Source organism: Rhipicephalus microplus, chromosome 8, assembly GCF_043290135.1.
Source record: "Rhipicephalus microplus isolate Deutch F79 chromosome 8, USDA_Rmic, whole genome shotgun sequence".
Taxonomy (NCBI): Eukaryota; Metazoa; Arthropoda; class Arachnida; order Ixodida; family Ixodidae; genus Rhipicephalus; species Rhipicephalus microplus.
Window position 1 is genome coordinate 46,841,962 of NC_134707.1, and position 24,251 is coordinate 46,866,212.

General features: G+C 42.2%; 2 protein-coding genes across 5 annotated transcripts in view; one reads left to right on the forward strand and one right to left on the reverse strand.

The window, feature by feature from the left end:
* The first annotated feature begins 462 nt into the window (after positions 1 to 462).
* The window catches only part of LOC142768998 (uncharacterized), a 147,541-nt gene continuing 123,752 nt past the window's right edge, over positions 463 to 24,251 (forward strand). The window contains exons 1-2 of one of the 2 annotated variants that reach the window (XM_075871728.1): positions 463 to 1,072; positions 1,160 to 1,212. In XM_075871728.1, coding sequence (XP_075727843.1) covers positions 1,070 to 1,072; positions 1,160 to 1,212 — 56 coding nt within the window. In that variant the 5' untranslated portion in view covers positions 463 to 1,069. The remainder of the gene's footprint in view (positions 1,073 to 1,159; positions 1,213 to 24,251) is intronic. The other variant, XR_012885592.1, reaches the window with a different exon arrangement.
* LOC119165385 (uncharacterized) overlaps positions 1,748 to 24,251 on the reverse strand; it is a 28,528-nt gene continuing 6,024 nt past the window's right edge. The window contains exons 3-16 of one of the 3 annotated variants that reach the window (XM_075871717.1): positions 22,927 to 23,094; positions 20,516 to 20,794; positions 19,590 to 19,742; positions 18,598 to 18,765; positions 16,468 to 16,554; positions 15,700 to 15,864; positions 14,279 to 14,434; positions 12,922 to 13,089; positions 11,516 to 11,713; positions 9,702 to 9,857; positions 9,131 to 9,298; positions 6,440 to 6,628; positions 4,385 to 5,156; positions 1,748 to 2,148 (exon numbers count right to left, since the gene is read on the reverse strand). In XM_075871717.1, the coding sequence (XP_075727832.1) occupies positions 2,124 to 2,148; positions 4,385 to 5,156; positions 6,440 to 6,628; positions 9,131 to 9,298; positions 9,702 to 9,857; positions 11,516 to 11,713; positions 12,922 to 13,089; positions 14,279 to 14,434; positions 15,700 to 15,864; positions 16,468 to 16,554; positions 18,598 to 18,765; positions 19,590 to 19,742; positions 20,516 to 20,794; positions 22,927 to 23,094 (2,852 nt within the window). In that variant the 3' untranslated portion in view covers positions 1,748 to 2,123. The remainder of the gene's footprint in view (positions 2,149 to 4,384; positions 5,157 to 6,439; positions 6,629 to 9,130; positions 9,299 to 9,701; positions 9,858 to 11,515; positions 11,714 to 12,921; positions 13,090 to 14,278; positions 14,435 to 15,699; positions 15,865 to 16,467; positions 16,555 to 18,597; positions 18,766 to 19,589; positions 19,743 to 20,515; positions 20,795 to 22,926; positions 23,095 to 24,251) is intronic. The other 2 variants (XM_075871718.1, XM_075871719.1) reach the window with 2 other exon arrangements.

Genomic DNA, 24,251 nt, shown 5'->3' on the forward strand with positions numbered 1-24,251 from the left:
GAGGTGTTTTATTTCCCGCTTGAGTTAGCACGATGGTAAATTGTTAGTAACCATGAGAGAACAGCAGTTTTCGCAGTCAACTTTCATTTTTTTGCCAGAGTTCACGCCCCTCGTGCTAACACCCCCTCCCCGCCAAATTCTTAGTGAAAACAGCAACGAAGGCAAAAAGCCCGTTGGGCGAAACTGGACGCGTGTGGTGCCGGCAGCTTCACTCACTAAACGATCATGGCTCACACCCTCATGCGAATGCGTCAGCTTGAAACAGACGAGTGCAGCGATCACACTGTGGCGGTTATTGCTGGTGTTCAACGAGGGAACGATGCCTTAAGTCTTATGGTTTGCTATTCTTATCGTTCCACACTCGCTGCTCGCTGATCGCGTCGATAACGCCAACCGACGGTCGCTCATCCTTTGCTATTCTTATCATCCATAACTCGCGGTTGACTGATCACGTGGACAACGCTTATGAACCCGCTCTCTTACGACTGGCCAAGCGCGAAAAGCATTGACAGCGGAAAAGGCTGCTTTCTGCGGTTACTTCCCCGTGCGCGTGGCTGAGAACATCCTTCCACATTCGCGCCTGTTGCACAGCTTGCCGCTCTATCGCGCTGATAGGCGGGACGCCGTCGCCGCATGCTTCCGGCTAGTGCACGCGTACCTTTCTCCGCTGTCGCCGGCGTCGCGAGGGTTAGCGAAGCCGATCACGTTCGCGAATGGTCACGTCAACACCGACAGGGGCATGAACCAGGGAAGCCAAATGCAAGCGTCGGCAGTGGAAGTTCAGTGACACCGACGATGTGCGAGTCAAGAACACCAATTGCATTTGAGAATACAGACGCGTGCTGGTGACACCGACGAGACGTGAGTCAAAGAAGCCGAGCGCGAACGTCTTCAACGCACGCCACATCCAGTGTATTTGAGTTTCAAAGTAACCTTTACTCGAGTAAACGCTGCACCGAGTTTCGCTTCAAATCGTTCCTCAAGCACCCGCGTCGACGCACATTTTAACCGGGTCAACGCCGTGTGCACAACAGCTGCTTCACATCCCATCAAGGCTCCCTTCGTAGAAATGGTTCGTAGGTTTTTATTGCCTGAATTCATCGCTAAGTGTTTTTTAAATGTTTCATCAGAGAGCTGATACCACCTAATTCTCTTGCAGGATCGCTTCTGTTCCTTCTGCCTTGGCAAATTAGCATGCCCGGTGTGCCTTACGTGAGTTCACTTTCTTTCCTCCCCGTTCCTTTACGGTATTACTTACTGGAACTATCCGAAAACACTGGCGTCCTCTGGTGAAAACATCGCAGCACAATGCTTCAACGAAGAAGCCTTAAACGATCTTGTGCAGAAGAGTGCTGCAAAACACGACAAGGAAAGGCAAAAAACTATCCCAGTCCTTTGTGAGCGTTTAGTGTTGAAGCCATCCCGAAAAGAAAAAAAGAAAGACAACATCCGACGTTTAAACAACTTCCAGCTCGTAGCTGCTTTAGTGGGGTATTCAGCTTCCAAATTTTGCTCAGCAGCTTTGTGGTCGAAGGCGACTTTGTATTGGCGAGCAGTACTCGACATGTATCAGTAAAACCCTTCAGGTTCTTTAAAATACTTCCAACGTGCTTGCTTGTTTTCATTAGGAACACAGCAAACACAACGCTGAAACAATGTGCTTGTTCTGATTCATGAAGATCGTTTCACGCAAAATTCTAACTGTTGCTATATCATCGAAAAAATTTTAGAGAGAGGTGTCGATCAATATTTTTTGATAATTTTCATTTTATTCACTTTAGGTGTACACAGTGATTAAAAAGTTGTAATTCAAAAGACACACAATGAATGGCGCAATAGAAAGCGACAATCACCGGCCTCCTGCACGGCCACTATAGCAACAGCAAATACCACAAATCTGGCGACAATACACAGCCTTACATATTCGAAATTGCAGAAGGTTTGGAATACTGCGCAAAATGTTTGTAAGAGGCCTTTTAAGCAACGAATATTTGTGAATTATAGCATTTAAGTAAAATTATGTGTTAAAGGGAGACCAGGAAATATGTACGTGTTTTCAGAGGTCACCTTTGTTTCCGTTATAATACATCCGCATGTGTCTTGGTTGATATACTTGCTTCATGTCACCGGAAGGCATAGTGCGACGGCCTGTGCCGAAAGAAAAAAAGTATATTTACACAAGCTGAATTGCACATGATAGTCAAACAGTTTCTTGAAAGGAGTTTGTACTCCACTAAAGAAGAACAAATACCATAATTTGCAGGTTAAGCTTCAAGCAAACTAGGTTAAGTAATTATGCTATGCATCGAGCGTGTTATTATTACTGTCAGAGGATCATACGTATGTGCAGTAATAATGAAAAACAGACCACGGTGGTCTAGTGGCTAAGGCAGTCGGCTACAGGCCAGCAGGATGCGGGATCGAATCTCGGCTGCGGCGGCTGCAATTTGCATGGAGGCAAAAATGCATGGGACCTGTAGGCTTAGATTTATGTGCTCCTCGGGGCATTAACAACAGGTGGTAGAAATTTCCGATGTACTCCACTACGGCGTCTTTTATGATCATACGGTGGCTTTGGGACTTTCATTCCCAACAATTATTATTATTAGTAACATTTAACCCTCAAAAAGCAGTGATGAGATTCCTGCTCGTAGTTCTTAGATCCTATCGGTACGCAACGTTTTATTGCGATAACAGGTATGTGGATATTAAGACCAGATATAACAAATATAAGGATATCACAAGGGTAGTTTCTTGCCCCATTGTTTAATGTTCTATGTTCATGTGAAATTGTGTAGGGGCAGCAACGAATCCTGGCTGAAACGAGCATGGAACTGGCCGAAATTATTTCTTCATGCGAGAATACCATGGGTGGTACTCGAAATAGGGCTGCTTGATTGTGACAGAAACCGGGCGTTTTGATTGGCCGGGCGTGGTTGCGTGCATCCCATCTTTACTAGTATTACCAAGATAGCTGATGCAATTTCACGTTCGGCGTTAGAAACATTCAGTTAAATAAGACACGATAGATAAAACTTATTTCCCTCACTGTAGAGACCAAGCTTCCTTACGCCATTGCTGTGTAGTTACGCGCTAATTGTGACACTTAACTAGTGAGCTGTTAGCGTTAGCTTCTATCACAATATAACGTAATGCTCGCAGAGTCAATCATTCTGCCTCAAGACAGAACTGTGATTTTTTTTTCTCGTTTATATCAAGAAATCAATCAACTGTGTCGATCCTTTTAAACTTCATCCAACATTAGTAAATGTACTCAAGGTAAGTGCGGTGAGCATTATGCCAAGTAAACCCCCTTCAATAATGCAAACGGCGCAACGATGTAGACGTGAAAGAAAACGAAACATAAGCTATACAGACGGCTGAAAGTGGGCAACATGTGAATAATGAAAGAGAAGTGTTGTGTTGGCAAATATTGTGACAACGAAATTGTTATAATAAAATACGATAACGTAGATGAAATCTCGACGACAAAACTCCCGAAGAATTCGTGACATCTAGAGGGTTGCAGGCTCACAGCTGGATCTAGAAAAAAAAATATGAGCGCTTTAATTGTTCAGCAAATGCAGGTCGAGTGAACATGTCCTTGGAAGTGACTGTTCTATATTGGACCTCATTGGTCACGATGTCCGTCTTCTTTTGTTATACAAGGTAGGTTGTAAATACTGATTCGCGTGTTTTTAGAACCTCGCTTTTGTCTGTTTGTCGTAGCTCGAGAGGAAGTTGAAGGTGATATTTGTTTATTTTTTCACACAAAGTGCAAGAACAACAGGCATTCTGTCATAAGCACCGACGTTAAAGGTGATCGCCTCTGTCGAGATGAAAAAGCAAGGCTTCCACAATTTATCTGACAAGCTGAAGACACAGCCCAATAGCGACGCGGCCGTCATATTTTTGACGACAGCGTCGCTATTGTCATAATAACTACTGTCATTATAATTGATGCTAATTAAGTATAAGCAATTGTTAGCGAATTGAATTCTGTAGTTGAGAATCGCAATACATCACTATATGCGTCATAATATGCGTGAAGCAACGAACACGTCAATTTCAAAAAGATGTGGCTGGCACTTTGCCGTCGAAAAAACCTTTTGTTGCTGTGAAGAGGTTCACCCTAGATTCCGGAAAGAATTTCTAAGATCTCCATCCAAGTAATGCTCTCTACATTTACATGAAAATAATCATGAAATAACGCTAGACCCTAATGTATAAAAAAATTATGGAGATATGAACTCTGAGGCATTAATGATACTGCCATAGCTGTAACTGTGATTTAGCGCTCTAAAGCTTCGGCTGAAATTTGGGGACATGAAAATGTTGGGGCCCATTTAGGATGAAAAGCATTTGATAATATTTCCGGCCTTACCCGGGCAGTATAGGAATCATTTGGTTGGTTATGTCTTGTGGAACTGTCCAATACTGGTTTGCGACGGTGGGGTATGGTGCTCGTTGCTGCTCTACGATCAATTGTTTCGTTGAGACAATGGTGGTACTAGGCGGCTGCTCGGTAGGTTGTTGTACCATTTCTGGGAGAACTTGAGGCCGCAGTGGGAGCAGCTTTTTGTTTTGATCACTTTGTGTTTTTGCAGTCGACGTTTGCTGCGTCATTAACTGTGAAATTGACGCCCCTGCAATTGGCTCCTGCAGGCTTTGTTGCTGATGCTGCAATGCAGGTGGGGAAATGTTTCTCTCCCAATGCGTGGAAGAGGGTGGTCGCACTGGAACTATTCTATTCATTTGCTGCATGGGTAGTTGTTCCGTAGTTGAAAAGTGCACGTTTATTCTCGGCTCCTGCTGCTTTATATACTGCTGGATAGCTGGCCATACAGACGTAGGTGGCTGCTGTTTTCGAGTGGGCACGATAGAGTTTGGTAAGCTTGATTGCGTTTGCGTGGCCTGGTCTTGATATGGTGATTCGGTATGGAGGCTCAGCTGCGGCCCATGGACATGCGACTTCACCGGTGATTCTAGCGGTGGGTGCATTCGCGGCCGTGTGGCAGGTTGTTGCGTTGGTGTCTTTGGCAAAAAGGGTGGCACCATTGGCGAAATCGGCTGGTTCAGTATTGGTTGCTGTTGACTAGGAATCGGTGACGGTGCGATGACATGGTCAACTTGTGGACGCTCTTGTACACCTGCGACTGTTAAGCAAATTTTAATATAGCATGCATGTGACATACGAAAGTTAACGTTTATTATTCGGCAAAGAATAAGTAAAAAATCGCACACAAGGAAATTTCATGTCATACATGATAAGCATAACGCTACCATCTTGTCAGGAGTTTTTCCTAAAAAAACGAAGACAAACATTTGGATGTGAAACTAGATACGAATTTATTGCTGCGATGATGCCTACTATACACATATTCTGGTTTGATATGTTACCTCTAACGCATGAACTACTGCACATGTTTCAAGCTTTGGGCTCTACAGAAGACCCACTATACGGCAGTAAGAATAAGCCTGGCCGTCCCTTTGGAGTAGTAGCCCACCGTGCGCTAGGGGACACGCTTATCGGCTTTACTATCAATGTTTTTCTAAACTAAATGAGAACCCCTACTATGATCTTCAGAGCACTATATTTAGAGAGATTATATGAGCTAATCATATTTTCTGTTTATTTTGCTACTATAGCGTTGTCACATATATGTTTGATGACTACTTGTGCTTGACCTACCTTTTGATTGTTACAGCGAACTCCTAAAAGGACGTTGCAGCGTAACCACAGAGGACACTCGTCTTATCGCGACAGCAATTGTATGGACAGTCTCGGCTGGTTTGCCGTCGCCGCCACCATCACTCCCCTCCCCCATATATATATATATATATATATATATATATATATATATATAAAGAAAAAAAAAGAATGAAAAAGCCACCCACGCTCGCTGGCCAGCTCGTCACGATGAGCCGACGTGCGCTTACTTCCCACGCATACTTGACCCCCCCCCCCCCTTCCCCCGATGTATAAGGGAGGGTGGGTGTGGGGGGTCCCACAAAGTTTACTTCGCTCGCTGCACAGGCCCAGTTTGCAAAAATAACGCGCTTTTTTTATACACAGCGAAGTATAACAACTGGGACACATGTTATTTTGCACTGATCTGTACTTGTGATTACGTTCGGTGCGTCGTTTTTGTTTAAGGAGTGCGTAAAATGTCGAACAGTAAACGTTGTTAGTTTGCTCTCGTCCTGTGTATGTTGTTTTCGTGCGTCATTTATGCGTGAGCAGCGCACTGCACGTTCCGATCTGCTTGCCGTTCTCAGCGTTACATTCCGACTTCTTTGTGTCGCCTTAGTTGCTTCGCCCTTGCCACGAAACTGTGACTTTTTTGTTAGGATTAGCGCTCTAATACTATGGCTTCAAACGTTTGGTTAATTCCTTTTTGATTCTCACATTCGTTATGCTCAATACAGTATATCTTACCCTTTGGATGTGGAGTCGACACAGCTCCTCGCGATGGTGTGCCAGTTTCTGGAGTCGTCGGTGCAGGCGTGGTAGTACTCTGCTTTTGTTCCGTCTCAGGACCCTTTGGTTGCTCTTGTGTTGGCTTTGTGCTCATTTCAGGGATGACCTTACTGCTTTCTTCTTCACCGGGTTCTTCTAAGCCTGTGACTGTTGTGAATATTCAATTACCTGAATAGTTACCTGAAAGAACCCCAGGTGGTCAAAATTCCTGGAGCCCTCCACTACGCCGTCTCTCATAATCGTATGGTGGTTTTGCGGCGTAAAACCCCACATATCAATCAATCAAATCAAATTACTGTTTGAGTACTGCTATTATCACGGAGCGCCTATTCGCAAAGTTTCTCGCGCAGAACGCCAAATAAACGTTCTATCCACTCTCAAGACAGAGGACTATCAAATTTTGATGACGTTTGCGGGAAAAGCACGCAGAAGTGCCGCCAATTTTCGGGAAGAGCTTCACTAGCCCGATGTTGTGGCCGCAAATCAGAACTTCGACGACTTCGTGAACGCTCACGCAGACACCGACGCTGAGCCAACAGATGTTCTCGAACGACAAGATAGTGCAGCTTCTATTCGACCCAGAATTGAAGTCTGAAGATGTGAACAATCTAAATAGCGTCAAAACTGTCTTGGCCATATCAAACTAGGTGATATATGGACGTTGACCTTCAGAGGTGGTTAGCTGAGGCACATGGAAATGCTGAGGACGATTTGACTTCACAACCAAGCTATGATAACTGTGTGCTTTTGTGGCTGAAAATGCGCACGTACGTGAAAGTTATACGTTTTATTTTGTAGCAAATAAATTGTTATATCGAGGAAAATTTTTTCGTTTACTCCATTTTACGAAGTTCTTCATATCAAGAACTCATTCGTGGGTTCTGGTGACTTCGTTAGAATGAAGTTGTGTAGTGATATTAGCAATTATAAATTTTTTATACACTTCCAGCAAGATGTGTGAGCTATGCCGATCCCTTTACTTTCGTAGTCGTAATTTAAAAAAAAAAACATCTGCCACGCTATGCTGCACACTAAAGTATCATGAGCTGCAAGTAATATCTACAGACGTAGAGAATACTTGCCCGAGAAAACAATATAAGTAATTCATTATTATGGGGAATGCTTTGTGAACAGTGCAGAGAAAGATACCCAATCGCAAATTTTCCTGTTGCAGCCACCGCTCTTTAAAGCCTCAAGATGGATTTTGAAGCCAAATTCACAGACTTCGCTTCAAAAAGCTTCAAAAATTCAAGAAAATTTTGATAATGGTTTGGGACCACTGAAATATTTCTCAATATTGATGCAAGCGTAAATGAAACCACTCTCTGTCGGCTGTGAGGAAATTAGTCGCAATTTTGAAAATTTCTATTAGCCGTTGGTATGTGGAAGCTACTGGCTTTAAAAGCCAGTAACTTGAGCAACCAGTAGCATTTTTATTAATTTGTGCACGTAAGTGATTAGTTGAAATATCATTACTTATATTTTCTTATTTAACTAAAATATTTCTGGAGATAACAAATGGCTGAGTATGTGAATTGCCTGTGTTCTGAATGCATGAAAAAATGCACGTTCGCCTTTGCATCAAGCTGTTTATCCAACTGAAACTCTATATTGAAGTTCACGTTTACACAACGCACTTGCTTGCGGAAGATTACGCCTCCAGAAATCTAGATACTGAGTTATTTAGTCTGTAATTGAATTGCGGCCATGGTGGCCGCATTGGTGATGAAGGCGAAAATGCCTGGGACCCATGGGCTTAGATTTGGGTCACGTTGTCGAAATTTCTGGGGCCTTTCATTAATATGTCTTTCATAAATATACACTGCATTTGGGACGTAATACCCGTGGTATAACATTAGCATTATTATATAATTATTGTTCATAATAAAGTTTGTATAAAAATCTTTCTGGTTTTGGCTTTCAAGTCACTGTGACGTCATAGGAAATTAACACGCCATTAATGCCGCTCGGGCTGGTGCCCACCAAGCAGCCCGATAAACTCATAAACGCTACCTGCGCTCTTTGATGTATCTCTATATGCCAAGTGGACTCCATCGAAGAATGCCTACACTGCCTTATCGTTTATCAATAGGTATGGGATTCATGAAATCGTATTTCTTCCGCATCGTAATGGCCGACAATGCCTTCTGAGAGGCCTGTAATTGTGGGGAGAGGCTATGCCCTGTACTGGGTGACTGTGAGCATTTCAAAGTGAAGAGAAGACCATTGGCGTTTAGTATAGGGCGCCTTGTCAATAGATAAATGCCTGTATAATTCGTTCTAGCATGTTGTCGACAAAGAACATTGGGGCTGAAGGTGACCGAGAAACTGCTGAGGTTTTTAATAAAGAAGGACCTGGTCAAGCAGCTGTGAGAGTGATGTCACGTACCACGCCAGATTATGGGACTATAACTGAATAGGTGCTTGTGCATGTGCAGTGTGATGTGCTATTTTTCTGCCTCTGCCCTACCTTTCCTCTCCTTGTTTTAATCTCGCACATTCTTTCCCCACGTGTAAGGGTGGGAAACCGGTTATTCTGACTGGTTAACCTCCCTATCTCCCCTTCTCTATCATTCATTCTATTCTATTTCCTATTTTCGACAGTACGGCGTAGGAGTAGTGAGATGTAGCAGTTCAAGAAAGACTTACATGCACCACAGGTTCGTCGACACTCGTCGAGTGTTGGGAAGTTGTTTCCAACGTATGTGCAGCTTTTGCCTGCAATGCAGCGCCCGTTACGGGGATCGTAGTAGTACACAGTGATGTTTTTATCCCCGCTGCACATACTCTGAGTACGTTTGACGAAACAAACAAGCACTGCAAAATGATAAATTGTCAGGTTACGAAATGAAGTCGAGTTAGATAGGGTAACTTGTGTATGAGAGTCTGATATTAAAGTTACGTTAAACTCTACCTGCAGAATAAATACAAGCTGTTGATGATGTTTAATATAATAACGTGTCTTTGAGAGAGTTGGCAAGATAGCTCTTCCAATATTAGTGGTCGTAATGCAGCGTCATTATACAAACAGTTATGGTTCACTCACGTATGTATGCGATATTATAGGTTACATTAAGCCAACCAGAATTGCATATAAGTAGACAATAGATACCGTTGCATCCCCTTGAATACATTGCATTACATTTTCCCAATAAAATATCTACGGCTTTCAGTATAGATAGATCAGTATAATAATCTTTTAGGTATTACGATGACTTACCGCTTCGACAAATCCCGACACATTCACGTCTTGATCGGAATGGAGCCCAGTTGGAACAAGTAGGATTGCAGAGATGTGTTTGGGAATCAAAATAGTACATATACGTCTGGCAGCTTGCGAGCTTCGCATTGGTGACCGTAATGGTGCACCGTTGATCTGCAGCAGAAATAAAGAGAGGGGGTAAATACCTAATACGAAGAGAGAAGAATAACTTTGCAAAAATTCTTCTGAACAGCAGATTACATACTACGAGTAACAAATGCGAATGTTGAATGAGCCGTGCAGGGATATACAGTTTTTATCATTAAACAAACAAAAATTTTTGTGGGGTATTTGGATGTTTCGTTAACCTATTGCGAACTATTCTTCTCACGTTCCACCAAGACAAATATTTTGGCCGTGTATTTCTCAGGTTTTTTACAAAGAAACGAGGTTTTAAATTCGAACTCATACACCGTGGTGGTGCAGTGGTTACGGTGCTCAGTTGTAGATTTGAAGGTCGAGGGTTTGAACGTGGTAACAATGAACGAATTTCAAAGGAGGTGGAATGATGGTGGACAGTGTACGCTGCGAGTTCGGTGCATGCTAAAATGCATCAAACGATCAAAATTTTCAGAGGCTTTCACTATGGCGTTTGTCGTAGACATGTCGTGTTTTGGGGACGTAAAACTTCGGATGCTGTCATTGTTATAATTTCAAGCTATTTCTTTGTGAATCGCGCGATATTACCTTTATCTTCATTGAGACACTTCATACCAAAAGAAAAAGCCTAATTTTAAGAATTTTCCAAAGATGTTTTTTCTCTGAATGTAGAGTTTCTTCCTTATTAGGACGATACCAGCGTCTCAATTTGATGCGGCCTTTTTGTTTCACTAATTGCGGAGAAAATGTAGCTCAAAGATAGCTACACTGTTTGGAAATACAAAAAAATTGCAATGATCCAAAAGCAAAGACATAAATTGCCTGATATGTCCTGGCATGGCCACCTGTCTTCATGAAACACAGCCCTGACGACTTTAGCCACTTTCTCTTTTATTATGTCGGCCAAACTATTGTTCATGAAGAATGCAGTCGCGATTGGTTATTCCCGTTCAAAATATGACGACTGTTTCGTCAGCGGGAGGGTAAAGGTCTAATACATTAGGCGGTCGTAGTGTTTTGTTTAACTCTCTTTGGTGACGCTTGACCCTAGCGTTTAGTATTTTCGTTTCCACAGGATAAATTTCAGAATGAAAGCAAATAGTTCTCTAGTGAGCATGTCCCATCTCGCTGTGGCATACCAATAAAGAACCTTTCAGCTCTTTCAGTAACAATGTTCAATTAAAATAAACACACTCGGTGACTTGAGCAATCCCTACTTCTCTGTGGCCTTTACAGTCAACACAGGATACGCTCCACAGTGCATCCGAAACAAGTTGCAAAGATCCCGTCAAAACAAAGGCACAGTTGACATCAAATTCACAAGATGGTGTATCGATCGCAGTTCTGAACATGAAAACTATCTTCTTTCTACAAGCTCATTCAGCAAAACTTCATAAAATTCTCTGGCAGTTTGTTCACTGCTATATCAAGTACACTAATGATCCGAAACTTCGGCCTCTCTAGGTAGGGATTTTGGGAGGCTTCTAAGAAAAAACACAATCATAAAACGCCAATCTATTGTGAAAGTAATAAAAACTGAAGAAGTTGGTAGGAATAATTAGTGGATGGGTTCAGTGCGCACAAAACATACAAAGACGAAAGCAGCAAAAGGTTTCATGTGGTAATGAAGTAAACGGCTATTTAGAAGTTTGACTTTCTTCTGAATAATATACCTTGATGTGGCTGTACCAGCATCAGTCTGGTGTCAGACGAAACAGCTGGAACGTTCCCAGAGACATTCAGTACAAGTCCTCTATTTGGAAGTTCTTCGGTAGTGTGCCGCTTTGGCGGCAGCAGTTTAGGCGGTCCTTCGCGAGTAGAAGAATTGTGCTTAGTGGCACCGATGTGAATGACTCTTTGAAATCCCGTGTCTGTTGAAATCGTTTGGCAAGACAGAGAAAATGTTAGCGTAGGATAATTTATTCTCAATATTGCAGGGACGGGTCAGTGCATGGATCAATTTACAGGTATTGAGGCTATGTACAAGTTTAGCACACTCTTTATTACTCAAGTCTGACGTGATACTTCATCTTAAAGTGCTATTAATAAATACATTTTGAATGCAGTCTTATAGTAAAGCAGCTTATATTACTTATTGGCATGCAGTAGTTCATGTTTTTAAATTATGCGATCGATATTATTTAATGTACAAACAAATGAAATGTAAGAAAAGGAAAGAAAAGGATAATTTCGGTGTTAAAAGGGCAAATGTGAATCCCAATATTTTGCTTTCTAACGTATATTCGCTGTCGCTCATTCCCTGGCAGTTGTCTACCCATCACACGATTTTGTGTTTCGTACACCGACACCTTCAATAGTATTTTGGCTGCTTCCTCTGTTTTTTGTTTATTCACTCTAAATGGAAGAAACATAACCTTTTTAATTATGTGAAGACGTCTTGACACGCTACAAAAAATGCTTCTTCAGAGCCGAGTATTGAAGGTTGCAATTTATTTACGATCTGGTTTACACGTTACCAATAGCATTGCTTGAATTTTATGCTTTTCACTTTCCTAAGACATAATCCCATCAGCAGCGGTGCTTACACTTGGACACATGAGACTCGGAGGAGTGTTACGCCCCGCGCTATTCTTGAAATAGAATCACATGCAGTTTCCCAATTTCTGTGGGCTTGTTGACTGGACAGCCAGTGTAAATCTAACTTGATTGTGTATCGTAGTTATGAAGATTATAGCTGTTCTGCAGAACTATGACCTTTCCACGCGCGACGTGGCCGGACCAATGGCTAAAGCCTTTTTTTTTTGCTAGGAACGAGTCCAATTAAAAAAAAAACGGCTGGGCATTCAATATAGAGTTAATGTTTGATTCTTTCTAAGCAAGAGCTGAAGTTGAATGAGTGCAGAATAATGAGCCATTTAAGCCCAAGCTAATTACTGAAGCTCGCACAAAACCTACACTTCCCTTCATTTCCCCTCTTCGAATGTAATGTTGACTGCCTAGAAAATATGCTATGCGAATGTGACATAATTGCAGATGATGCCCCCTCATGCACGACTGTAGGAGATAATATCGTACCGCAGTCATGCCACAGAAATTGCAGTGTATTCGGTATACATACATGCCGCGCATATCAACACACATTCTTGTAGAGTTGGGAAGTTGTTTCCTTCGTTTGAGCATCCAGTTTTAGTGATGCATCTTCCTTTCTTGGCATCGAATGAGAAGACAGTTGCTTTGTGGCGCAATTCGCAGTCTTCTTCTTGAATATGGTGAAAGCAGACGATAGCTGTAAATTGAGGAGGCGTGTTCAGCTTTTCAAATTAGTTTCTTCTCGGTTCCGTGTATAGTAAACATTGCGATCACTGAAATTGGGTGTAACTTTATGAAGACTAGTTTACTGATAGCACCACTTTATCTCTAAACTGCCTCAACGTAGATTCAGCAGCTTTCAATTATGTACGCTTCCAGAATCGCTCTTTTTAGTATAAAAGTGATTTATGCTAGGCTACACCAACACTTCACTGACGTAATTACACCATGTATATGATGCCAGAAAAATGTGCACAATTATGTGGCAAGAAACAAGTTGTTTCATATGAGCGATAACTCAGTCCGCAACAACAGATGCCCGGCACGCTACCCACTTTGCCTTGGTTGCAATTCATGGGTTCTTTACAAACACACCCTTGGTATTCCACACTTTTTTGCACAGTGATCTTGATCAGTACGGTAGTATGGAAGCGGTAGAGTGACTCACTGTTGCTGTAGCCTTCGTGATTTGCTCACTGCAACGCATCATTTCTGCGTGATGCATGTTCGTGGCATTCGGTGCATTTGCAATATAAGTGCAATTTAGACAACGCCTTAACAAACCGCGAGTTGGCAACCTTTTGCAAGCGCGTGCCTCAATCCCGACATGCATCCGCAGCAAAAGGAACTCTTTGACGCAGGACAAGCTGCCTCACTTGCTTGCAACATAACTTTGGCCACATACGCTTACGCAGAGAAAAATCACGACCGGACTACAGCGAAGACACGGCGATCGTTGCGACTCCTCCTTGCCTGAAGGCCTGACCACATGTACGCGTTGCAAGCACGTCAACGCCACGTCAGAAATTCAAGTGTTGACGGGTGCAACGTGCATGTGTGTAGTCAGGTGTTGAATACTGCGCCCATCTTGCGACGCTTTGCTGGCTGTCACACGGCATCTCTGATCACGCTCAACTACTGCTGCTAACACGAGCGTTTCTTTAATCATTGAATGTGAACGTTAGTCTTTGGAATGGAGTTGTTCTACGAAGCGTCCACATTAGTGCATCCACGTTAAACGGCGGTATACAGCTGCCAAACCCCTAAGGCATTCAGTCACTTCTGTAAGGACATGTTTTAATTCCGTAATAGGACGATTCTGATGATGTAGGAATCTACTATGTTTTTTGATCTACCAAAGAATACTGCAGGTGTCCGACACTCACCACTTCTGCATATTTTGTCACACGCCGACCGTGCAGCAAATGGAGCCGTTTCGGAGCACGTCGGCTTGCACAGGCGGCTCGCTTGGTGGAAGTAGTAATAGTGGTGCGTGCAGTTACTGGATGCGAACTTCAGATGAGATATTTGGCACAGGGGATCTTTCAGGTGGGGAACAAAATAGGGCCATCAACGTCACAAACACTCATTGTAGACGGGCACGTAGTTTATAACGCTCATATAATCAGCGCATATTAACACTACACTTGCAAAAGAGCTGGAGAATTTTGTATTGTTCCAGATACACATTAAAAATTTTGAACAGGAATTTACAGTCACATTTAAGTTGAAGTACCAAAGTTTAATGGTAGCTTCTTTCCCACGTAAAATTCAATGACCTATATTCTCTGCTTTTTGTCATGAGACTCATGACCAAAAACGACGCAGGAACTCGAGCGCGTGGGAAGCTAGCTGGGGATAAGGTAAGAAGAAGGAAAAACCAGAAAAGCTAGGTGGTCTAGTATTAATGTTTATGCCTCACACAGGTTTTATTTTACGGAGGTTTAGCTCAGAATGCTCTCTTTGCTTTAAAAAGCCATAAATACAAACTTACTCGTGCCATAATGTTGCAAACTTTCTTTTGCCTGAAATACCAAGAGGTGTTCCACTCAAAAAGTGGAAGTGGTTATTGCAAAGCTTTGGTGCGGTATACCGTTTCTAAATTTATATTTACACGGGGCGGGGGGGGGGGGCGGTGGGTCTGGTATTAAAGTGCTCAGCACGAAAAACTTTACACAGCGAACAGAAGAGACGAGGACCAGCGCAGACTTCTATGTGATTTCATTTAACCTAATAGAGACGCTGGTGCCTTGTTGACTCCAGCGTCTTTTTAAGCTCGCTGGCACTGTAATTCTTTTTTGTGAAGCTGTTCCTGATATCATTAACATAAAAAAATATTCTATTGCATGTAAAACGAATACTCGGCTGCTATGAAATACTTGTGGAGAATAGGTTGTTGTCCACGTCCCCAAACACTATTATAATCAAACAAAATATGCTAGATAACTTTCACGCAACGTGTAGGGTATATGCTTCTCTAATATCATAATAGCTTGATACCTCAATTGCAGGATTACAGTGTGCTTAAATAATTTTGGCTTTTATAGAATGTGCATGCTCTGATTAAATATCACCCAGTGATTTTACGCACTTTTCGAGGAATGTTGACATTTACCGTGTGGTATAGTTTCTCTAACGCTATAGAAATCATCCCCATCCAAAATACTGTACTATTTTTTTAAATGTTGCTCAACATTCAGAGTGTTGAGGCCATTTAATTTCAAGATAGCCATTCTTTATTACTTGCGTATTTTTAGGGTCAGATATGACATTTGTTTTTTGGACTGGAACTGAATTCATTTTTTACCTTTGTGGCTAATGAGTGGCGTGATTGCAGTGTCTGAGACGCTGGGTGACCTCACCACTGTAGGTGTCCTCACTAACCCAGCCGTAGTCGACAAACTCGCTCCCTGCTCTGCAACGGGAGGTTCTTTGTCCGCTCCTGGTACAAATGATGGTGCAAGTGCTGCTTCTGGAATTGTGAACAGTATTTCTAAAGGTTACGTTTGCAAAATTTAGTCATGCTAGGTACAAATACATTTATTACGCATCGATTGTACTCTAGTGTTTCTTTCTAAAATCGTGTACACTCTATATGGCGCTTGTTACTTTGTGCGGTCAGTCATACGATGTTGCTTTTATCACTCTAATGTTATTTAAATTAGGTTTTTTATAGTATTTGTGGAGCATCGTGGAAGATGGATCTCTTGGAAAGACAGCTAACTTGAATTTAAAAAATAGTTTTATGCAGAGAAAGCTAGAAATCACCAGACAGGAATACATGTACTCCACTTCATATAGCGTACTTGTAGAGTTTACACCTGACAATTTACATACATTGTCTTTTAGGGCTTAAATACCGTGAAAGATGAGTCAGAGAGGGCCTGAATCCTATATCTTGCATAGTAATTGAAGTAGGACGATTTGAGAGCAGTTATATGAAGTGTTAACACATGTGAAAAGTTGATTACAATATAAAAAACCTGAATCAAAAGAAGTCCAATGTTTCGTTATTAAAACTTCTAAAAGTACCATCTGTATAGCTTTTTACACCGCATTTTATGCTGTGGCTCACCTTTATTCACAGGTTGGGTTGGCGTGATGTTGTTTAGACCAAGAGCACTTGCGTTGATTACTTTTGTGACACCTCCGTATCCTGCGTCTGGCACATTGAAATGAAACTGCATTCATCGAATATTTTTTCCAAAAATATTGAATAGTGTGAGGTTTTCCTAATAAGTATAACATCTCTGTAGCGATAATAATTCAACCGTTGTTGGTATAAACAAGTGAAGACAGCCGAACCTAACTTAGCTAGAAAACACTGGCAATGTACGTATGTTTCTGTTACAATCTTAGCTGTGTAATGTTGCACTGTTGCAGAAGTGAATGATTGATTCAGTATTGTCCATTTTTTAAAAATAAACAAACGTGAAAAATGGTGATTCTTCCTGCCATGTTTTCCTAATTCACGTAATAACACTTTTAAACTGCCCCGTCGCGGTGGTCTAGTGGCTAAAGCACTCGGCTGCTGACCCGCGGGTCGTTAAATCGAATCCTGGCTTCGGCGGCTGCATTTTCGGTGGAGACGAAAATGCTTGAGACGCGTGGGCCCAGATTTGGGTGCATGTTAAAGAACTCCAGGCGGTCGAAATTTCCGGAGCCCTCCACTACGGCGTCTCACAAAATCATATGGTGGTTTCAGTGAGGTAAAACCCCACATGTCAATCAATCAAAGCACTCCTAAACTGACAGAGAATTTCAAATATTGTGTTAAAACGGGACAAATCTTCTTGCTCTCTTCTTGATAATCGAAGTCTACCGGCCCAGCAATTGTGTATGAAATGATGGGTGGACAGGCTCGGTGGCATCCCTTTGACATTTGTGACGCTTTGTTCACATAGACTGCATCTGTTATGAGGCAGATATAGCAGTAGTACTGTAAAAAAAAGACATCCTCAAGGCACGGAGCCGAACATACATAAAAAATACAACCACAGCTTTTAGTTGTCACCGAATTAGATTCGTAAGGCGATGGGGTCCAACAGTAGCCTATTCTACGAGAAGCAAGAAACGCGTTATAGGGCTCATGTAAAAAGGTTCGAGAAAGTAAGCTAGACGTAAAGTTTATGTATACTTCATGAAGCTTCTGTTACATATTTCTCAGTAAGTAGTGCTGTTGCTTCTATTACTAAATGCAGCTATTTTCATTTTATCGCTATACCAGGTGGTTTATTGCCGTAATCAACAATTCTCTGTTTTTTTATCTTTCGAAAAGCTGCAGTGTTCCTGCAGTGCGTGGCAGGCACAAGACCGCAAAGCTTGTAATTGATAGGAAATTCAACTGTACCTGAAAAATGTAGCTGTCCTTTTTATTACAATAACAACAATAAGACACTGCACAACGTTTGGATAGGTCTATCGAGAGTTGGGTTACCAACTCTTCAATTAGGGAAATCGGGATGGTGGAAGGGAGAGGGGAAGCATACAATAACGTAGGGAGACAGCAAAGTTAGTTTTAGTTATTGCGACATTCTCTCGACAAATTTATTTTTTATTGTTGCAGCCTCTTGAAGTAGTAGTTCAGCTGATTACATGCTGTTTTGAGTACTTTCTTCTACTGGAAAATGTGCTCGTAAGTATTGTCGCACTTGACGCGGAAGTAGGGATAGCGTGGCTAACCCTCATATTCAGAAATGATCCTTGACTTGAACTTCACCGGCCAACGCCTTCAATGCAGCACGTTTGAAACGTGCTTGAGCGTGTGTGCTCCTTTGGCGCCACCTAAAACTTCGTGTTCGAAATGCGTCTGTGCTGCATTGATAGTGGTGGCAAGTGAGGTTCATGCCAAGGAGAATTTCTGGCCTCGCGCGGCCACCGCTAGCCATCCCAAGTTTGCTTCGTGCGTGCGATTCAGGCTAACTTCGCGTTCCGTAGCGTGACACTTGTTATTCGGCGTGTATTGGGTGGGCCTCATAATACTTCTAATTGGATAGTCCGAAAGTGATCCGGGATGTATCACTGTCCAGACAGGGACGGATCTGGAATATGGAAACCTGTACCAATAGTCGGAACAGTCCCATAAGGTCTGAGGCAGTTGGTCTCCAACCGAAAGGTCCCTTAACACCCATAAGTCTCAACATCGAATCTTGTGCCCTAAATAAAGTCTGTTATTATAAGTGTAAAATTATTTTCAGGTACTTACATGGAGTACATGTGTTCTTGCACTCCTGAATAGTCGGAAAGTTGTTTCCTCTGTAACTGCATCCTGACCTCGCGTAGCATTTTCCCTTAAGGGCATCAAAGTAGAACGCAATGCCCTTGGCGTTGGTCTTACACGGTTCAAGTTGTCTTTTATCAAAACAGACCACAGCTGGAATTCACAAAAGAGAAGTATGCAGATGTACGTTCAACAGAAGACAACGGCGAAAGAGGAATGTAAATAATAAAGTGATCTCCTCAAGAGCATGGTCATCATCTTTAAATCTTACCTTGAAATGCATCTATTCTGAAGTACACCACTCCACTGGCGGAGTGGAGGAAACGCTTTAGATGCTTTATATAGCACACTTCAGCGCTTGCGGCCCTCTGTCTCGCGCCAATTGTAGAATGGAAAGGTGTAGAAGAGTAGGGCTGCTACCAGTGGTGAAATCGTGCTCTATGAAGCACTGAAAGCATTTTAATCTATGCTTTTCTCATGCGGTGCTACGTACAATAGGCAGGCTGGACAATGTCTCAACATCCGTCTAAGAGAGCAGGCTAGCTCTCTGCATGTGCACCGCTCCTGTATCTGTCCCTCCATTTCTGGGCACTGTAATTGCGTAGCTGAGCTAGACGCGACCGCTTTAGTGATGCGGCACAAGGACCAACGCAGGCACGAAATCATCGAATGGATGTGATAATAAAAGCAAAAAAAGACAAGTGCGTGAGCCAGCCTGATAGGGCAATCACAAGTGCTGAGGTTTTATATCTACAACATGCATGGTTAGATGCTTGGGTCGGGGCAGATAATGCATTGTTAGTGCCTTTTTGTCTGTTCATATAGGCCAGGTTTTTTTACAATAAACTTTGAGCTGTTAGGCAGCCCTTGTGTCACATTTTTTTGCTTTTCGCGTCCTATTTGTTCCGACCGTCATGAACAAAATGCCCATTCTTCAAAAAAGCATGCTTATATTCCTCTAAACATCCAAATCTCACCACTTCTGCATATACTGTTGCATTCTGATCTAGATTCAAAAGGAGCCAGTTCGGAGCAGGTAGCTTTGCAGAGGTGCGTGTTCTGATCGAAGTATAATTTGGACGTGTTGCAGGACCTAGTCGTATTTGATATCCTCACAGCACACCGTGGATCTTGAAGGAAGAGACAAAAGAAGAGAACAGTTATACACAGGATTGTAACAATGTGTTCACAAAAAAGAAAGTATAGCTGTAGATTTTTCGAGCTAGTTCATGAGACGAAAGCTATTTGAATGCACCCAGCGCGAAGTCAGAAAATGTTGTAAGCATTTCAGAATATTGGTTTCTATTTTTTATTTCAGAAGAGGTTATTATTTTATACAACGGTTGTGCCTTTCCTTTTACTCAGATGCGCGAACACGTCATTGTTTCTAGAGCTAGCAGAGACAGTCTGCGTTTATCTTGATCTGGTGTTATGTCTAGCAGGATCTCACTACCGACCAACGGTAAATGATCTTTGTAATTATACTGTTCCATTATTGTTCACGGTCTTTGTAATATCTACATAAACAATAACAAGCATTTTGTGTATTCGAGGAAAAACCTTCGAGCCCATCATTATCTTCTTACTGCTACAAGAATACTATTGTAATTAAGGTAATATGAGTGCTCGCTAATCAGACTGTGCTTTTTATTGTAAACTTAAACTGATTCGGTGCTACTCATGGTTCTGAATTCATGAAATTGCTTTTTAGCAGAAGAACGGATGGAATGATCAATTAGGTTATGACGCACAAAAATGACTGTTCGGATGAATCGACGTTCTCTTTGCACAGTAGAGTATTCCTAAAGCTCTACAACAGTTTTATTCCTGTTTTATTAACTAGGCTATGACACTTGTAAGAAATTTAACTGCGGTGTCGGTGTTATAATAAAAATGTAGTTACCTCGTAGTTGCACTTCAGACTGGATTTTCGTATTTGTGGGCGGAGCCGGACTCTGTTCTGGAAACGTGGGAGGAACTCCGCGAAGGATTGGTTTCTCCTTGGGTAGCTGTAAACTTCTCGGATATTTCCCTATACTCGGCAACTCCGGCCTAAAGGGCCTGGCAAGGTTTACCGGTGTTAGCAAAAGCAACTGGGAAAGTGCGGCTTGCTGGCGTACTTGGTGCTCCGAGGAGCTGCCACCCTCCTCGTCACCACCACTCACTTTGATCGAGCCTGCACCTGTTAGTTTTTCACAAGAATGAAGTATATGAGAACGTTGATTTGGACAAGTTGGTTGGTATTCATTATAAAAAGAGCGCAAAACATGATGTGACAAACAAAGAAAAAAACAACAGGACATTCTATTAACATTACAATAAAACGTGTGACCATGATGCAGTTGTTGTGGACCCCGAAGTGATGGGTTCAACCCCGTTCATGGAATGGAATGAATGGAATGAAAAAACTTTATTTTCGTTCATGGAACTTTTTTTTTCTCTGCGTTCTGAACACGTGTATTTTTTCGACGTCACTTCCATGAAGTTAAGCGTTATGAAAGCCTTAGATGATACTGGCATAATACCATTTGATGTTAAAATTGTTGGGCTACATTTTACGAAGGCAAGACGAGAAGTACATTACACGTTGAGCGCTGTCCTGTCTAGAACAGGCACTGTCCTGCGTTGTACATCTTCTTTTCGTTCTCGTCGAAGGTAGCGCTACAATTTTAACGCGAAAGTGTTTTATGCCGGGTTACATGAAGCGACCTATTTCCGTCATGGTCTTAGATTTGGTCTTAGCATGATTAGATGCAATTACCTTGATCGTAGCATGCCCTCACCTAACTGCGCAATTGTACCACCAGCCAATAAGCTACAGCCAACCCCACTTGCTGGGAGAGCTAGCAGACGATGAACATTACAAAGAGGGCGTTCACGGGCTGAGCAGTCGGCTGGAATGTACAGAGTATAGGAAAAGTGGTTAACAATTTGAGTACTTGCTACTCTATTATGGGAGACCTGAAAAGCCGTCCTTTGGCCTCACACTTGACGCTTCAAAGAGTAATAGTCACAGTACAGCACTCTCGATGGAGCGGCCATTTTGTTTGTACGCGTGGCCTCGGATTCAGCCACGGTTCTGATGTTGTAAGGCACTTGACCGGCAAAAACCTTACAGGACATCCTGACTGTTATTCTACAGTATACTTAGTGCAGATTTTCAACACTTTAAAAAGAATTCAAATTACCCATGTGTTTAATCCATCACTACAAGATTCTAACAATCCTATCCAATGTGGAAGTTCTGTATTCAGTGGAGCGAAAAATAATTGAAACAAGAGATCTCTGGTTAGGAAACATTGCATAACTTTGTCGACCCTGCTTGACGTGACGCGGCGATTTATCCCTACCGATAAAACGCAGCGTGAGCTGAGAGGGGGATCGGACCCTTTAGTGCTGTCGGTTCAATGTAAAGGGGGTGTTGCCAAAGCTCAGAAGAATGTAGATTCGCCAAGCTTGGGCCATCGGGCCTAGCACCCCTAGTCAAAGAACTGCTTTACAAGTAAGGCCCTCGTGTTAGTGGAACGTCAACTAACTATGGTTGTAGTGTTGGCTATCTTATTTCATAAATATAACACGTACTCATTTGATACAGCCGTCATGTCGGGTTAACGTGAATTTTAGTGAGCACCCTTTCACTGAAGTTGATTTACCTAACACTCTCAAGGACTAACTTTGTCGCGAGCACAATTGAGAAATGTTATCTTACTGCTTCTGGTGTTTATAATATCCAAGTTGCAGTTGACATCGTTTCGCAACTGTTAACAACTGGTTATAAGAAACGTGTGATTGTTCAACACTTGTCTATGCATAGATTATTCGTAGATACCTTTCGCATTATTTGGTAACGTTCAGCTGAATAAAAAATTACAGAAGTCAACTTACCCTGTCCTGCTTCGCATATTATCGATTTCTAAGTTACGTATTATCTGTCAAAAGTTTTCGAGATCTTTTATAAGCAGAACAAGAATGGTAATAGTGAACTAACTAGCCAGCAATTAAGTTCTTTGCTATGACTCAGAACAGTTCTCTAGAGGACCAAGAGGAAAATTTCTTTTGGTATACCCTTTGTCAGCTTGCAAAGTTTGATGGCTTTTTCTTTCCTCATGTCCAACAATGAATTTAGGTGCAGCACACCGACCATACAGCGCTGTCTATGATAATATTATGAAGTCAAACGCTTTAACCAACCCTGTAGCCAGGAGCTGCTTTATGGCGCTTCGTTTTCATAGCCTACTTTGAACAAGCCTTAAACATTTAGTAAAGACCGACGCTTATTTGGTACCGGCTAAGTGATATTTACCATTAACTTACCTGCGCCACAAGTGTTCATGCACTCTTGCAAAGTGGGAAAATTGTTGCCGTTGTAAGAACAGCCTTTCTTGGCGTAGCATTTTCTTTTGTACACATTAAAGCGGAATACAATGAATCTTGGACGGCCATGACAGCGTTGTCGCTGCGTTCGAATGAAGCAGACGAGAGCTGGAATTTAAAAATGAAAGTATTACTACGAAACGTCAAGCACATTTAAAATGTTATCAGCGAAATACAAGATTAGTGAATACAAAAGATACGCAAGCAGAGCGAACCCTAATACGTGCATGAAGTTCAAATTATACGCAACGTATTCGCACTGAATAACTAATCTTTTTCCGGTAAACTTTATGGCCCTTCTCTGGGGCTATATGAGATGAAGCAACTTGTGTTCTTTATACATGATCAGGATTACTTATTGATATCACTCAGCGTGCGATTTCAATTTTTTTGATGGAATACCAACAAATAAGAGTTATCACGTATGTACAACAATCACAGCTAAAAGAGCTGGAAGAGCATCCTCCTATAGTACTGTCTGGACGTGTCTCATGACGCTGACTGCAAGTACAGAGGAGGCCGTTCAATTAGCTATGCTTATTGTAATGTGGTCATTTGTTGGTTCTCGGTCAAAGCTGTGTTCCAAAGGAATTTAAGGGGGCTATTTCTTTCGCGTGTTTTTCAACACATTGTAAGGACTAAGCAGTTTTGACGTAACCAGGTCGAAAACGCCAAGAACAGAAGTCGCAGCAGTTCGGGCATGCTATCGACGCAGTATAAGCGCTGTTCTAAGCAGTGAAAAGTAAGGCTATGATCGGGCGGCTGATTCTGAATAATTGTAAGGCATACCTCTATAATGACAGGTAGTTTTAAAGAACCTGCTTGATACACAGTAAAGCCTCAATCGCAGCGTCTGTACTATTAGCAAACGATCCCGAGATGGAATATTGGCGTCGGCTACCACATTTTCAGTGAAGGTGAAAATTCTTGAAGCTGGCGTATGTAGATTGAAGTGACAGTTAAGAATCATTAAGGCTCAAAATGTCTGGAGCTCTTCTTGACGGCTGTTCTCGTAATAATGCCGTGGTTTTGGCTAGAAGAACTCAATAAACAGTTAAATAAGAGTATAAGCACCTAGACCTATAAAGCCTAGAGCTGCAGAAGGGAGGCAGTTGATGCTGCGGCGGTTGGTGTTGACCAATGATGACTCATCTCTTTCTAAAGGGTGTGCAGCCTTGTACTTCACCTATGCGTTAGAGGCAGTTACACCGCAAGAATTCATGGAACAAATAATCATTATCTGCAGCGTTATCAGAAGTCGCAAC